The 15,016-nt window shown below is 40.4% G+C and overlaps 1 protein-coding gene across 1 annotated transcript in view; it reads right to left on the bottom strand.

The window, feature by feature from the left end:
* The window catches only part of LOC126458573 (trichohyalin-like), a 123,266-nt gene extending 116,554 nt beyond the window's left edge, over positions 1 to 6,712 (bottom strand). The window contains exon 1 of the mRNA XM_050095747.1: positions 6,650 to 6,712. Coding sequence (XP_049951704.1) covers positions 6,650 to 6,712 — 63 coding nt within the window. The remainder of the gene's footprint in view (positions 1 to 6,649) is intronic.
* Positions 6,713 to 15,016: the final 8,304 nt, after the last annotated feature.

Here is a 15,016-nt window from a genome sequence, read left to right on the forward strand (position 1 = left end):
AAACTGTGTTTCAAGAGAACGGTAACACAAGCATTGGCCAACTCTGGAAGCTGTAATTATCGCCTACTGCTGCCACAAAAAAGTAAAGTAAACGCAGAAAGGGGTACTCTGCTCCTCGAATTCATGATAAATCGAGCAGGTATCAGAAAAATGAAGTATCTTCCTAGACTGCTAGATACGCCACAAGATATATCCACAAAGTGGAGTGACAGAGATACCTAAACGAGACGCGAGACTCAGCACAGACCCTCACCTGTTGCATCCTTCGTCGCGTCACTGGCAGCAGCGATGCTGTAAGCCCTCCTGTAGCGAAGATGCTGGCGCGAGCTCGTGCAGCAGACTGACTGCCGCGGTCAGCCACTGTGTGACGTCACTACTATCCTCCCCCACCACTACTCCCACCCCCTACGTTTCAATGACATGGCGACAACGCTTCCTGCCCTCCCGTGACACGAACCTCCACTAATGAATCTGCTCAGGTCACTTCTCAGGTATTCGGTTTGCTTCTGTGAGCTTTGATCATAAGTGCCAACTACAGAGTTGGACATCATTCCTTTAGCAAATCCTAGAGTTTTTCTTATGATTGCGGTGTCTCACTGCAATTGCGCCAAAATGCAAATATTCCTGGTTTTCTTTGTGTTCTGCTCGTTGAGGCTGTGTATTTTGAAGCAAATGAAAAAATTTTAACAGCGACATAATCACAGTATTATATAAAGAAGCCAATATTTTACATCAACTAACACTACATCATATAGTGATAATAAAGATGCAACTATTTAAAAACTAATCACAGTATAGACAATGATTTCATACACGCTCTTAAACTATCGCACTACTACGATTTAACATACGCTTCTGTTTTACTGACTAATGCACTAGAAAATGCAATTATATTCGAACAACAATTTAAGGAGAAAACGCAAAATAAGTTTTCTGTTTTAAACAAGCTACTTTATGTGACACAGAAAAAGTCCTCGTAACGTAAAACTAGGACCCCTACACAACTATTAATACAGACCACTCTCTTAGAACTTTTTCATTGGTAACAGAATTCCTTCTTTGAAGTATCAAGATGACCGTAGCATATTAAATATATACAGCGAAAGGAATACTTATATAATTTATTCTTCCAGAACATTTCATTCTCACAGGATATTTCACTTAAAGAGATAACAGTATAAGTAATTAACTTTATCAACAATTATTATTCTGTAAATACGTAAATTACGCGCCAAAACGGATATCTCTCTTTACCGAATTTATAACCAACCGAGACAAACGAATACAGTAATAACACGTATCGGAAACGGTGCAGACTTTTCTAGCAAAACGTGGAGGCCACTAGAGAACCGGACCCAGCATGGAATGACACAACAACAGACGGGATGCGAGGCGCGGCGTAGAACTCACCCGCTGTATCCGGCGCTGGCTTCTCCCCTGGAGTCTTCTCTGCAGCGGCGGTAGTGGAGTTGCTGGCAGCCTGGAGCATTCTGACTGCCGGCAGGACCACGTGGCCGCCACCCCCACCCCCTCCCCTCACGTTACATACCACTGCTGCGTGCGATAACGGTTCCCGACTTCCTGTAACAAGCTCACAAGCTAATGTATCTAGTGAAGTTGCTTAAGAGGTATTTCGCTTACTGTCGCGATCTTTGACCATATGTGTCGTGCAAGCATTTCGGCAACATTATTTTATCAAATACGTAACATACATCACGCAAATAACACGCAATTCATCGTTTCAAGTGTTTCACTTACCTTCGGGTTGTATGCATAACAGAATTTCAAATTCCTTTGATTTCCTTGTGACCTGCAGGCTGGACTGTTGTAACACCCAATGAAGATTTGGAAACAAAAACTGAAAATAGAACTATTTGGAAACTAGTCCTCTATTATAATGTGCCATCAACAGCGTCGGAACATTACAACACAGAAGAAAGAACTTTTATCCAAATCGCTTTGTGGATGCCTAAAAAATTCATTCACTTTTCGTCAAATTCCACAAGCGATAGTTGCTTTCTGGAACGAAGTGACTCAAGTAGACTGTAAAAAATGTAAAACCTCGTCACGCAATTTCTTGACACTCATATAGCACTGTAACAGAATCACTAAATTTTTGTGACCTTTTTTTATTACACTAACGACTATATTTCAAACAGCCCAAGTATCCATTCCATCCAGTTGTTCTTTTTTTTTCATGCTGGTGAGTGGACTTCGGGCTGTACAGAGATATTGAGTTAAAAGCGGGAATTTGTTCAGCTAGGTCCAATACGATGTATTGTATTCCTTTTACACCAATGATGGTTTATTACCAATAATTTTATTCTGTGTTGCGTAAAGTTCCTATCGCCTTTAAAGCCGTCAAACTACACTTACCCACTAGCAACAAATTTACTTTTTTGTTAACTATTATAAAAATATAGCCAGTAGCACCATCGTGTTTCCTCATAACTGCAGAATTGGACGTAGTAGTTGTAGTGGGTTTCGTACTTCTCTGGTACATGTCGCATCCGTTGAGTTATTAATGGGCGTGATGGGGTTATGCACTTCACTTTTGTGTATAGCTACACTTCAACTGAATGAAAAGTGGTTTTCATTTATTCCAAATGAAATGTATGGTACCATTCCTCTGGACTACTATGAGACACGCCAAGGGCGAATTATTACGCCAAGGGCTAGGTAATTATGGTTCATTATGGATTTCAGACCAATTTCAGGAAGACACGAAACATTTTCTGGAAACAGAATACGCTGTTATTATCAATGCGTACACTACATAGACACTGAAAGTGTGTAATCTTTGCTGGAGGTCACTGCAGCTGAATCGTCAGTGTGGTGTGACATGGGAGCGATTCGATTCCGTGTTAATAGCTGTTAGCCTCTTTTTATTATTTACCGAATGAGACACACATTATATGGGACATATTCCAATGATGTGCGGTTAATACTCCACAATGACAGTTTTCAAACTGTAAATCAGCGAAGTTCACTTATAGCGGTAAATACGATCCATGTTATTTTATCCACGTTGGATCTTTTGAACTCAGCAGCCTCTAATGATTGTTGGGGAATAAAGCAAACAGACACAAACACCACTATATTACTCCCACTAATGTAACTGGAAATGTTAGCCATAAGAACATCGGCATGGTTGTTCGAAACTGGCAATGGCGTTGAAATAAATCATTTTAAAAGTGTTTAAGGGAGGTTGCGTTATTCCCAAATTATTTTCTTTTTTGTCTTATTCTGCTCCCTTCGTGTCTTCTGCGTGATTTTAAACAGGCGTTCCCATGCTTAATGATAAAAATGTTGAAATGTACGTAGTACATAAAATATGAAGGTATCATAATATGCCGCAGAAATATTTAATTCGGCACATGCGTTACTGTTAGGAAATTATCTACAATAATAGTTTTCATAGACAAGAAACGATAATTTGTGGCTATTTTACAGAAAACACCGTACTTAACTCTATGTCATAACGTCAAATGCAGGACTTAAATGAAACAATAACGAAAACAGCCGCTGAGTCCTGTAGGAGACTAGAGGTCGCAGGTCCGGGTGGTAACACCGACACCTACGCCCCCCCCCCCCCCGTGTCTCTCTCTCTCTCTCTCTCTCTCTCTCTCTCTCTCTCTCTCTCTCTCTCTCTCTCGCATTCCACCCGGCCACTCCTGAGACCTTATCTCTAGTACAATAACGGCAGTGGTTTCTGTACTATTCGACTTCTGCACTGTTCACACAGTACTTGGAAGCATCTACTTCATGCACCTCTGCCAAACTGTGTGACTAATCTCACTTTCCTTGTGGTTATTGAAGAAACTTTGAAGAAGAGAGAGTGGAGTCCAACGTTCCATCGAAGACGAGGTCGTCAGAGAGCACAAGCAAGGACGAGCAGGAAAGGGGATCGGTTACGCCCTCTCAGAGAGACCATCCCTACGTACCCCTTGAGCGGTTTAGGAAAAACACTGGAAACCTATATTTGGATGGCCGGACAGGAATTTCAGCTGCCATCCTCGCGAATACGAGACCACTGCCTTACCACGAGGCCTCGAATTTTCTGTGAGGCATCGTGGTATTCTGACGCTCGCAAATGTAGTCATCCCATTTGGATTAAACTGCTAAGGGTAGACCTCCAAGTGTCATTGTTTTTTCTTCAGAGTTCTCGACTGTCAGATAATTTATTAACTACTACTGTAGACTCTGAGCAACATGGAGAAAGAAGGAAGTAGAAGCTCGGTATACAGACTCGTGCGGTAGGTATATACGTTCTCGACAATTACGTGGGGGTTTTCGATTCTTGGAAGCAGATTTATGTCCAACATTTTCATCTCTTAGTTCATGAGACATAATCAGATATGTATGTCCGTAATATCTCCCTAAACAGCAGAAGATGGTAGGTAAAGCAGAGAAATAAGCTTATAGTTAAAACAACATACAGTAAGTGTAGAAAGTGGCTGATGTGTATCTGTTGGCACATACTGAACAGTGAACGTAATTATTTACGTTTCCCCGCAAATTTTGGTCTTCGTGTTTTTGTTCACTATTAAAGGTTGAGCATAAGAACGCTAAGATGGCGTTAGCGAATTGGCCCTGTAATTAATCGACAGACTGCCGCGTCATAAGGTCAGAAAAAAAATATTGGGTAGGGAAAGGTAGAATAAGGAGCGACTGCACCAAAAGCCGATCTTGTGTGAACTGGGTGTAACACATGTGTTACATTGCTTTAGTGGCTTGAAGTCAGTGCGTGTTAATGCGTAACTTACTGTGAGATAATAAGCAGGAGCAGCTCCACTACCTTTGCATCCCTGTGTAAGGCAAGAAAGACTGCTTTGGTGGGCTCACAGTTCACCACATGGTTGTAAATTACCAGGACAGTGGCGAGTTCCTCACCCATCATTCTCCATCCGAGCATGTGCTACGTCTCTAAACACCACAATGTCGACTACAATTTAAAGTGCTAACTTTCTTCCTTTTGCTTTAGTATTTACTGGACACTTTTTTCTTGTTTTTGTCTATACTACCTCTTCCCAAAATGCGGTAAGCAAAGCGCTTGCAGTAGAAGAGATTTGTTCCACAATATTGAAAATCAAATATATCTCGTAGCTCTGAAGTATGTGTTTTAGAGCCAATGTTTACTTGACATTTGTGCTTCTAATATCATGTACTTTCAGTCATGTATGTTTGCGCCATCTTTATGATACAATCTGTATAATGGCCATGCAAAGGAATTAATTAAAAAACGAATGACGCAAGCGAGACATAGGCTAACGGCAATGACGTGAGGAGTGATTAAATCTAGTACGATATTTTTACACCGATAAGCCAAGAAGCCTGTTCTTCACTACCCTTTAGGACAGTTGACGCACGAAGGCTGTAAGAGAGAAGACACGAACCTAAAGTGGGTATCGGTTTTTGTCGAGCACTTCGGTGCTTACAGTGTAGAATAGTTTTGTCTACAGCTCCAGTGTTATGCTTGCAGGTTAAATACATCATGCTGAATACCTATACTCGAATAAAGGAAAGAACCTCTCGGAGTGGACATGATTTCAGGAATTCTGCCATCGCTGTAATGAGTAAAGCTCCTTCTCTGCTGTTTGCGAGTAAGCAGTTAAACATGCCTGAAAAATCCATAGGGACTAAAACGAAAAATATGTTTCACTAAAGCAAGCCTCGGAAAGAAAGGTGGTAAACATATTCTTGAGCTCAAGACTGCAGGATTTGCTCTATTAAAAGAAGATACGTTAGGCAAATACCTACAATATGATGGTTTAAAATCCACATTTAATAATCATGAGAAAATGGAGGGGAACGCATGGCTGAGTTCGTTCTAAGAATAAATCCCAAACTCTGTATGAGGAAAAGTGAAGGTTTCTCTGGATCAAAGACAGAAGGTATGAATAGGAAAGAAGTATCTGATTATTTTTAGCTTTTGACCAAACTGTTAACAGAAAAAGATCTTCAACAAACTGTATTCATCATACGGATTGTTAATAAACTGGAAATTTGATGGACAATGTTGCTAGACAAGTGATTATTCGTAAGGGTGGCAAACAAAGTTATAACATCGTCAGAGAAAAGCGAGGCAGTTACTGTTTCGGCTTGCAGTAATGGAGAAGGCCATTTTTTATTCTCTTACTGCAGAAAGGATGGCGTGTGTAGCAGACTAGAGTTTTAAAGAGGGGCACTTCCAGAGACAGTTCTCTAAACGAGGTCTGAGTCAGCCTACATTAACGCAGACTTCATGGGTTTGTTACCGGATCACTGCATTCCCAGAAAGCCTTCAGGGAAAAATTTTAATTTGGATGTCCACGATTTGCACGTGAACAATGCCAGTTTGGTAGGAGCCAGAGATAATGACGTTAGATCCATCTGTCCTCTGAGTTACACCACATTTTCTTCATCCAGTGGACAGCGTTGCTTTCAGACCACCAAAGGCATGTTGGAAAGACGCTTTCCACAAGTTCATAGAGGGTGAACAACGCATCAAGAATAGTTCCGGATTTTGGAACTATTGGGGAATTATTGACTCAATTTTGTCCAATTGTTGAATTCAATATGGATTCATTTTGATAATGTTTAGAATGGCGTTTCCGGATTTAGAGCAACAGGTAATTGTTCAGTTATTCTGGACGCTATTTCAAATTACCTGATCTTTCATCTTGCGATCAAAATCAGTCTGATCATTCTTCTCTAAGCATACCTTCCTCATCTCAATTCCGGGTGCTGATGCCGCGCAGTTGAGCGCCCCACAAAACATACTTCATCACCACCATCTCATTTCTCTCTTCCACCTCTTCACTCATGTACAAGTACTCCTAATGTGAGTTTCTCATTTGATTTTCCTGATGCACATCAGGTTGTTCTAATGAGTCTTCAGGAAATGAATCCTTATTTCCAACTCTGCATGTAACATTAACCACAATGAACAATTAACGTAATCTAGGGCTGAGGGTCTATCTGGCCTATTCTCTCAGACCATCTGTTTCTAAACAGAAACAAGGCGCTGCTAACATCGGATCTACCCTTAAACCGTTAAACAAAAAACCAAGGAAGAAAACAAGTAAAAACCAAATAACAAACGGCCTGCTGAAAAAGTCTCTCATAAAACAAGACAAATGTATTTAGGTTATCAGAAAAGCGTGCACAATATTCATCTTGAGGTTGAAGTTCTTCTGTCTGTGTTTGCTTTGACATGAAAATATGTTTTTGGGTGGGGTCTGCCATTAGCAAAACACAATTTTGTTTTTTGTCCCAGACATGTTTCACTGCAGCTGCAGCATCATCAGTGGTTTTTTATTATTATGGTTGTTAAACATAAGGAATGTTCTTTACTATTTAAATACATATATATTAGTTTCTAAATCGTAATTACAGATTTTTGAAGAGCACATAAAATTTTCTATTCATACCTTCTTATCACATGGTGTGGTTTTCCTGCTGTATAACGTTTTTACAGTGTTTATTTTTCTTCACATTTTGTCACCTGCAACTATATACAACTTAACGTAGGCAACATATTTACTCAAAATTTACGATTTCTAACCTGTTATGGCTATGCCTGAGATTAATAATTTATGTGAAAGGTTGTGTGTGTGTGTGTGTGTGTGTGTGTGTGTGTGTGTGTGTGTGTGTGTTTTTACATTATATTTCACTTACAGTTTCTTTTCTCGTCATCTTCTTCATTGTCAAGTTCTGTGTATTGAGTTGTCACTATCACTGTTTACCAGCTGTAATAACAAATGACGGACAGTGGAACAGTTGAATGTGCAGCAACAGCCGCCCCCCCCCTAAAAAAAACGAATAATTAAATAAAAGACCGAGCGAGGTGGCGCAGTGGTTAGACACTGGACTCGCATTCGGGAGGATGACGGTTCAATCCCGCGTCCGGCCATCCTGATTTAGGTTTTCCGTGATTTTCCTAAATCGCTCCAGGCAAATGCCGGGATGGTTCCTTTCAAAGGGCACGGCCGACTTCCTTCCCCGTCCTTCCCTAATCCGATGAGACCGATGACCTCGCTGTTTGGTCTCCTTCCCCAAAACCAACCAACCAACCAACCAACCAACCAATTAAATAAAATTATCAAATACTAAAATCCATAGTTGAAGGAAAGCAAGTAATAAATGAGTACACAGCTCTCCGCAATGGAACTCTGTTCTCTGCCCTGAACGACCTCTACCTTAACCCCTAGAACTCCCCCCCCCCCAGTCTCTCTCTCTCTCTCTCTCTCTCTCTCTCTCTCTCTCTCTCTCTCTCTCTCTGTCTCTCTCTCTTTCTCCAACCTCCCCCCGCCCCCACCCTACACGCACTCCTCTGAGAAATTCAAAACAACTGCCAATGACATCTTTAACTGTTCCACTGTCGGCCATCTTGTTTTCACACCTTCAACTGTTCCACTGTCCGCCATCTTGTTATTACAGCTGGTAAACAGTGACAGTGACAACTCAATACACAGAATCTGAGAATGAAGAAGCTGACGACAAAAGAAACTAAGTGAAACATAATGTAAATACACACACACACACACACACACACACACACACAATTTCACATAAATTATTAATCTCAGGTGTAGCCATAACAGTTTGTAAATTGTAATTTTTGCATAAATATTTTGCCGACATTAAGTTGCATATAGTTGAAGGTGACAAACTGTATAGAAAAACAAACACTAAAGGCGTAATACAGCAAGTAAAGCACACCATGTGGTAAGAAGGTATGAATACACAATTTTATGTGCTCTTCAAAAATCTGTAGTTACGATTTAGAAACCAATATTTATATGTATTAAAACAGTAAAGAACATTCCGTATGTTTAACAGCCATAGTAATAAAAAACCACTGATTATGCTGCTTTTGCCGTGAAACATATCTGCGACAAATACAAAATTGTGCTTTGCTAAAGGTAGACCCCTCCCAAAATCATATGTTAAATGTGCAGAAGTAACAAGATGATGAGAACGACCGCAAGATGGTTCTTCATTCTGATAATGAGTCAGAGGAATTCAATGAAGATGAATGTGTAGAACACCTGGAACTTCACTGTGAAACTTGATCTAAGGTTGATCGGCTCCAGTGAGTAGTGTGCAAAGGATGGCTGCAGGGAGACTGTTCAATTTACAGCATGTGTGCCCTTTGTGGAGGAAATGAAAACAAGAAGCACCAAAATATAGTTATACAAAAAGTAGAGTAATACTTCCTATCTTGCAATCTATGAAGAATTTCGTTCAATTTCCACGTTTTTGTCAGTTACCACATGCGTTCATAATACCTCATTGTTATTCTAAGTCCTTCATTGTTTCCACTGGCTTAAAATTGTAATGGAAATTTCTCAAGCCTGCTGTAAACCAGCAGGCTAGACTTGTCTTTGAAATTCAACGAACCAGTTCCCAAGTACAATTATGGGGCATAGCTCCTACCCAAAGTGCGTCATCTTACATGCCCTAGGTGGAGAGGTGGTCAAATACAATTTTTAGATATAGGTTAAAATTTTAATTTATTAATGTATCTACAGCAGCCAGCGACCTTTCCATTTAAGGCGAAAAATGTGTAACAATGCTTGATACGCATTTAAACCTTCTCCTGTGCACTTTTCCAGGGTTTGGACAAGTTTTTCGTAATATGTGTCATCTCTCAGTGTTTTATACCACATATCTAAACTAGAGCAGACAACCACAGCTGTTACATTGGGGAAATGTATGAGTAAAAATGAGTACTTTGTAGTACCACAATACAGAAAGACTCTTCCAGACAGAGAAGATAGCTATGGGCAGAGTATCCCGATCATCCTAAACCCAGAAGCACAATCACAACATTTCTATCCTTATAATCCCAGTCGTCATGGCAATCGCATCATTCTCTTGTCATCTACGGTACTGGGATATGTATCGCCAGAACAGTAGATTGGGGCAAACAAAGTAACTGTAACTTACTATTGGAATTGATAGTCATAGCCTGTGCACACTATCATCCATGTTGAAGAAGCTGTGGTGGAGTCAGTTTCGAATTGCAGGCCTTTAAAACGGACAAGTACGCATCAGTCGGTGTTACGAAACGATGTAACAGAGAGATAAAGAAGGCGAAGTTGATGGCATTGGTGGATTTGTGTTGTTTCTCAGGTCAGACCACCCTCCGATGGATCACGTCTGCACCAGGCGTGTGACGGCGGCAGCTCCCCCATTCCCGCCCTGCCAGCGAGGGTCGCGCGCCGTGTGTTGCGAAGGACAGCTCTGGACTCTTGCCGGTCTGTGCAAAGTGAGGCAGGCGAAGGTCGTGGTCAGGTTCTGACCCAACATCTGACTGTCCATAATCCGCATGAAAATATAATTATACTGGGTGGTCCATTGATAGTGATCGGGCCAAATATCTCACGAAATAAGCATCAAACGGAAAAACTACAAGGGACGAAACTCGTCTAGCTTGAAGGGGGAAACCAGATGGCGCTTTGTTTGGCCCGCTATTTGTGACTATTACAGCGCCATCTATCACAAAGCGAAAAAAGTGGTCCAACTAAAACATTCATATTTCTTTACCTATTACACGAGTATGTAATAAAAATGGGGGTTCCTATTTAAAAAAAACCGCAGTTGATATCCGTTTGACCTATGGCAGCGCCATCTAGCGGGCCAACCGTAGCGCCATCTGGTTTCCCCCTTCAAGCTAGACATACCTTCAGCTGCTAACGGCCGTTGATATATATCTCTCAATGGGGACAGGTGAAAATGTGTGCCCGACCGGGACTCGAACCCAAGATCTCGTGTTTACATGGCAGACGCTCTATCCTTCTGAGCCACCGAGGGCACAGAGGATAGTGCGACTGCAGGGACTATTTCGCCACGCCTCCCGCGATACCCACCCACATTCTCACCTTGCATATCCACACACTACATTCATAGTGTCCCACCCCAACACACTGATTACTCGTGGAAGACATTCTTCGTAAGAGTTCGGGGAATGTGTGCGCATCCGCACAGAGGAAGAAGGTCATGGCCGGTATTCCCTGTTTGTTCTTTCGGACATATCCGAAAGGACAGACACCATATCAATATAAGTATAAACTGAATGGGTTGCTGCGTGGAAGTACAGTCACAGACCTGGACGACACACACACACTGTCGCACTTGGTGGTGGTGGTGGTGGTGGTGGTGGTGGTGGTGGTGGTGGTGGTGGTGGTGGTGGTGGTGGTGGTGGTAGGGTGGGGGGAAGAAAGCCCCTACACAGAAAATAATAAACCGACACACTTTATGTTTCTCACCAACATACAGTAACTGTAGCACCTGGCAACACGGCCTACGACGGGCCCAGCATATTGTCGGTGCATGTGCGGTGACTGCCATCCATTTACCGAGAATGTTAAGGAGATAGAATTAACACGGAATATAGCAGAAGCGCGTTGGTGGTGTTCTGCTGAGGAATTACGGAAGAAAGTTTTGTTGTTAGGCAGTCCTCATGCCAGAGGTGTAGGCCAACTTCTGCAGGAGGAATTAGGACCAGAATACCAGGTCACAAATTTTTTCAAACCAAGTGCTAGTCTGGATCAGGTGACAGAGGATTTAGGTTCACTCTGTAAAGGATTTACCAGGGAAGACACCGTGGTTATTGTGGGAGGGCCAGGGAACAGCATCGACAGAGATCCTGGGTACAGTATAGAGTGTGACCTGGTAAAGATTGCGTCAGCATCGAGACACACCAATGTTTAATTTGTATCTGTCCTGAGACGCCATGACCGACCTCATTTGAGCTCTTCTGTTGGGAGAGTTAATTTGGAGTTGGAACGGCTGCTTGGATCGGGTGCGGGGGCTCATATTGGTGTGGTTCCTGTTGATTATCTCAGTAGGTGGGACTATACCAGGCACGGCCTACATCTCAACAGGAAAGGGAAGGGGAAACTGGCTGGGGTAATAGCAGGAAATTTAAGGGGGGGAGGCACTGCCATGAATGGTAAAATACCAGTGGTTACAGGTGTTGGAGCAGCACCTTTTTTAGGATAGGTAAGACAGAAAGATGTCAAGTTCTACGAGAGGTCAGGATTGAAACAAATCTTCAGTTTAGGAAAGAAATTAAACAGCACAATTCTAGCGCATTGGATCACCAATCACAGCTATCAATTATAAATTTTCACCAATCACCAGAAATTTTATCTCCACCAAGTTGTATCTCAGTCCTAGGTAATTCCATTGATGAATTAAAGTCACCCAACCCAGTTGACATAATCTGCCTCTCTGAACACCATGTGACCACTGGTATAGGAACTAGGCCTAAGCACAATGAGAAACTCAGACAGGAGAGTACTGCAAATGTTAGAATAAGGAAAGGTTCTCATAAAAGTATAATTAAAAATAATGTAAGTATATTTCATCAAAATATTGGGAGTTTAAAGAATAAAGTAGATGAGCTTCTGGTTTGTTTAGAAGATTTAGAAGCTGAGAATGAAATAGATATACTATGCCTGTCTGAGCATCACATTGTTACTGATATGGATAAGGTAAATGTAAGTGGTTAAAAGCTCTCTGCACATGTAATGAGAGAAAATATGGAGAAAGGAGGAGTTGCCATATATGTCAAAAGTTATCATTGTGCAAAAAGTATAGAAACAAAAAAGTTTTGTGTAGAGAAACATATAGAAGCATGTGCCTGTGAGCTTAAATTAAATAAAGGCACATTTATAATTGTAACTGTATATAGGTCCCCATCAGGAAATTTTCTTCTATTTCTGAAAAATTTGGACTCCTTGTTGTGCTATCTGTCAGACAGGGGGAAGCAAATTATTATTTGTGGGGACTTCAATGCAGATTCTCTGAAAGAGGGTAATAGGAAAAATGACCTTGAAGTATTACTTGGTTCTTTCAATTTGACACCCGTTATTGATTTTCCTACTCGGGTGGTAAAGGATAGCAGCTCACTGATAGATAACTTCTTTATAGACCAAGATAAGTTTAACCAGATAAATGCTCAGCCTGTTGAGAATGGTCTTTCTGATCATGGTGCACAGCTGGTTACAATATATGACATAGCTCCATTCAGCAATACTAAACAGTCCTCCAAAGTAGTACGTTCAGTCAACGATTTAACAATTGCAAATTTCAGGGAAAGCCTACAGCAGTTAGACTGGGATGAGGTGTACCGTGAACCTGATGCCAATTTAAAATATAATTTATTTCATGACATTTTTGTAAATGCATTTGAAAACTGCTTCCCCAAGAAAATAGTTAAATATACTCGTAAGAAACCTTGTAACAAACCATGGCTTACTAAGGGTATAAAAATATCTTGTAACCGGAAAAGGGAAATGTATCTGACAGCAAGAAAGAGTAGTGACCCAGAAACTATCAAAAATTATAAAAACTACTGCGTTATATTAAGAAAAGTTATTAAAAAATCCAGGAGTGTGTGTATCATGTCTGAAATCAGCAACTCTGATAATAAAATTAAAACAATTTGGAATATTATTAAAAGAGAAACAGGTCAACCAAGAGCAGAGGAAGACAGTATTACCATCAAATTGAATGAAAACTTTACGAACAAAAAGTCAGAAGTTGAAAATATTTTTAATAATCATTTTCTAAATGTTGTGGATATAGTAGGATCCAGGTGTTCATTAGAAGATGCTAGGCTGTTAATGGAAGAGGCCATACCTATGCAATTTGATACAATTGAAATCTCACCCACTTCTCCCTCTGAAATTAGGAAAATAATAAACTTGCTTAAAAGCAAAAACTCACATGGAATTGATGGCATTTCCAGCAAAATACTAAAAGCTTGTTCTCAACAGATAAGTAAGATTCTCAGCCACCTGTGTAATAGCTCTCTGGAACAGGGCATTTTCCCTGATAGACTGAAATATGCTATTGTTATACCTTTGCATAAAAAGGGGGATAGATCTGATGTCAACAATTACCGTCCAATCTCCCTTCTAACAGCTTTATCCAAAATTTTTGAGAAAGTAATGTATTCAAGAGTAGCTTCACATATCTGTAAAAATGAAATACTAACAAAATGTCAGTTTGGTTTCCAGAAAGGTTTTTCAACAGAAAATGCCATATATGCTTTCACCAGTCAAATTTTGAATGATCTGAATAACCGAACACCTCCCATTGGGATTTTTTGTGATCTCTCAAAGGCTTTTGATTGTGTAAATCATGAAATTCTGCTAGACAAGCTCAAGTATTGTGGCATGAGTGGGACAGTGCACAAATGGTTTAATTCGTACCTAACTGGAAGAGTGCAGAAAGTTGAAATAAGTAGTTCTCGTAACATGCAAAGATCAGCACATTCCTCAAACTGGGGAACTATCAAGAATGGGGTTCCACAAGGGTCAGTCTTGGGTCCTTTGTTGTTCTTATTATATATTAATGACTTGCCATTCTATATTCATGAAGAGGCAAAGTTAGTTCTCTTTGCTGATGATACAAGTATAGTAATCACACCTGAGAAACAAGAATTAACTGATGAAATTGTCAATACTGTCTTTCAGAAAATTACTAAGTGATTCCTTGTAAACGGACTCTCACTGAATTTTGATAAGACACAGTACATACAGTTCCGTACAGTGAATGGTATGACGCCATTAATAAATATAGACCTTAATCAGAAGCATATAGCTAAGGTAGAATATTCCAAATTTTTAGGTATGTCCATTGATGAGAGATTAAATTGGAAGAAACACATTGATGATCTGCTGAAACGTTTGAGTTCAGCTACTTATGCAATAAGGGTCATTGCAAATTTTGGTGATAAACATCTTAGTAAATTAGCTTACTACGCATTTTTTCACTCATTGCTTTCATATGGCATCATATTTTGGGGTAATTCATCACTGAGGAATAAAGTATTTATTGCACAGAAGCGTGTAATCAGAATAATAGCTGGAGTCCACCCAAGATCATCCTGCAGACATTTATTTAAGGATCTAGGGATATTCACAGTAGCTTCTCAGTATATATACTCTCTTATGAAATTTGTTATTAACAACCAAACCCAATTCAAAAGTAATAGCAGTGTGCATAACTACAATAC

The sequence above is a fragment of the Schistocerca serialis genome, chromosome 1, assembly GCF_023864345.2.
Source record: "Schistocerca serialis cubense isolate TAMUIC-IGC-003099 chromosome 1, iqSchSeri2.2, whole genome shotgun sequence".
Lineage (NCBI taxonomy): Eukaryota > Metazoa > Arthropoda > Insecta > Orthoptera > Acrididae > Schistocerca > Schistocerca serialis.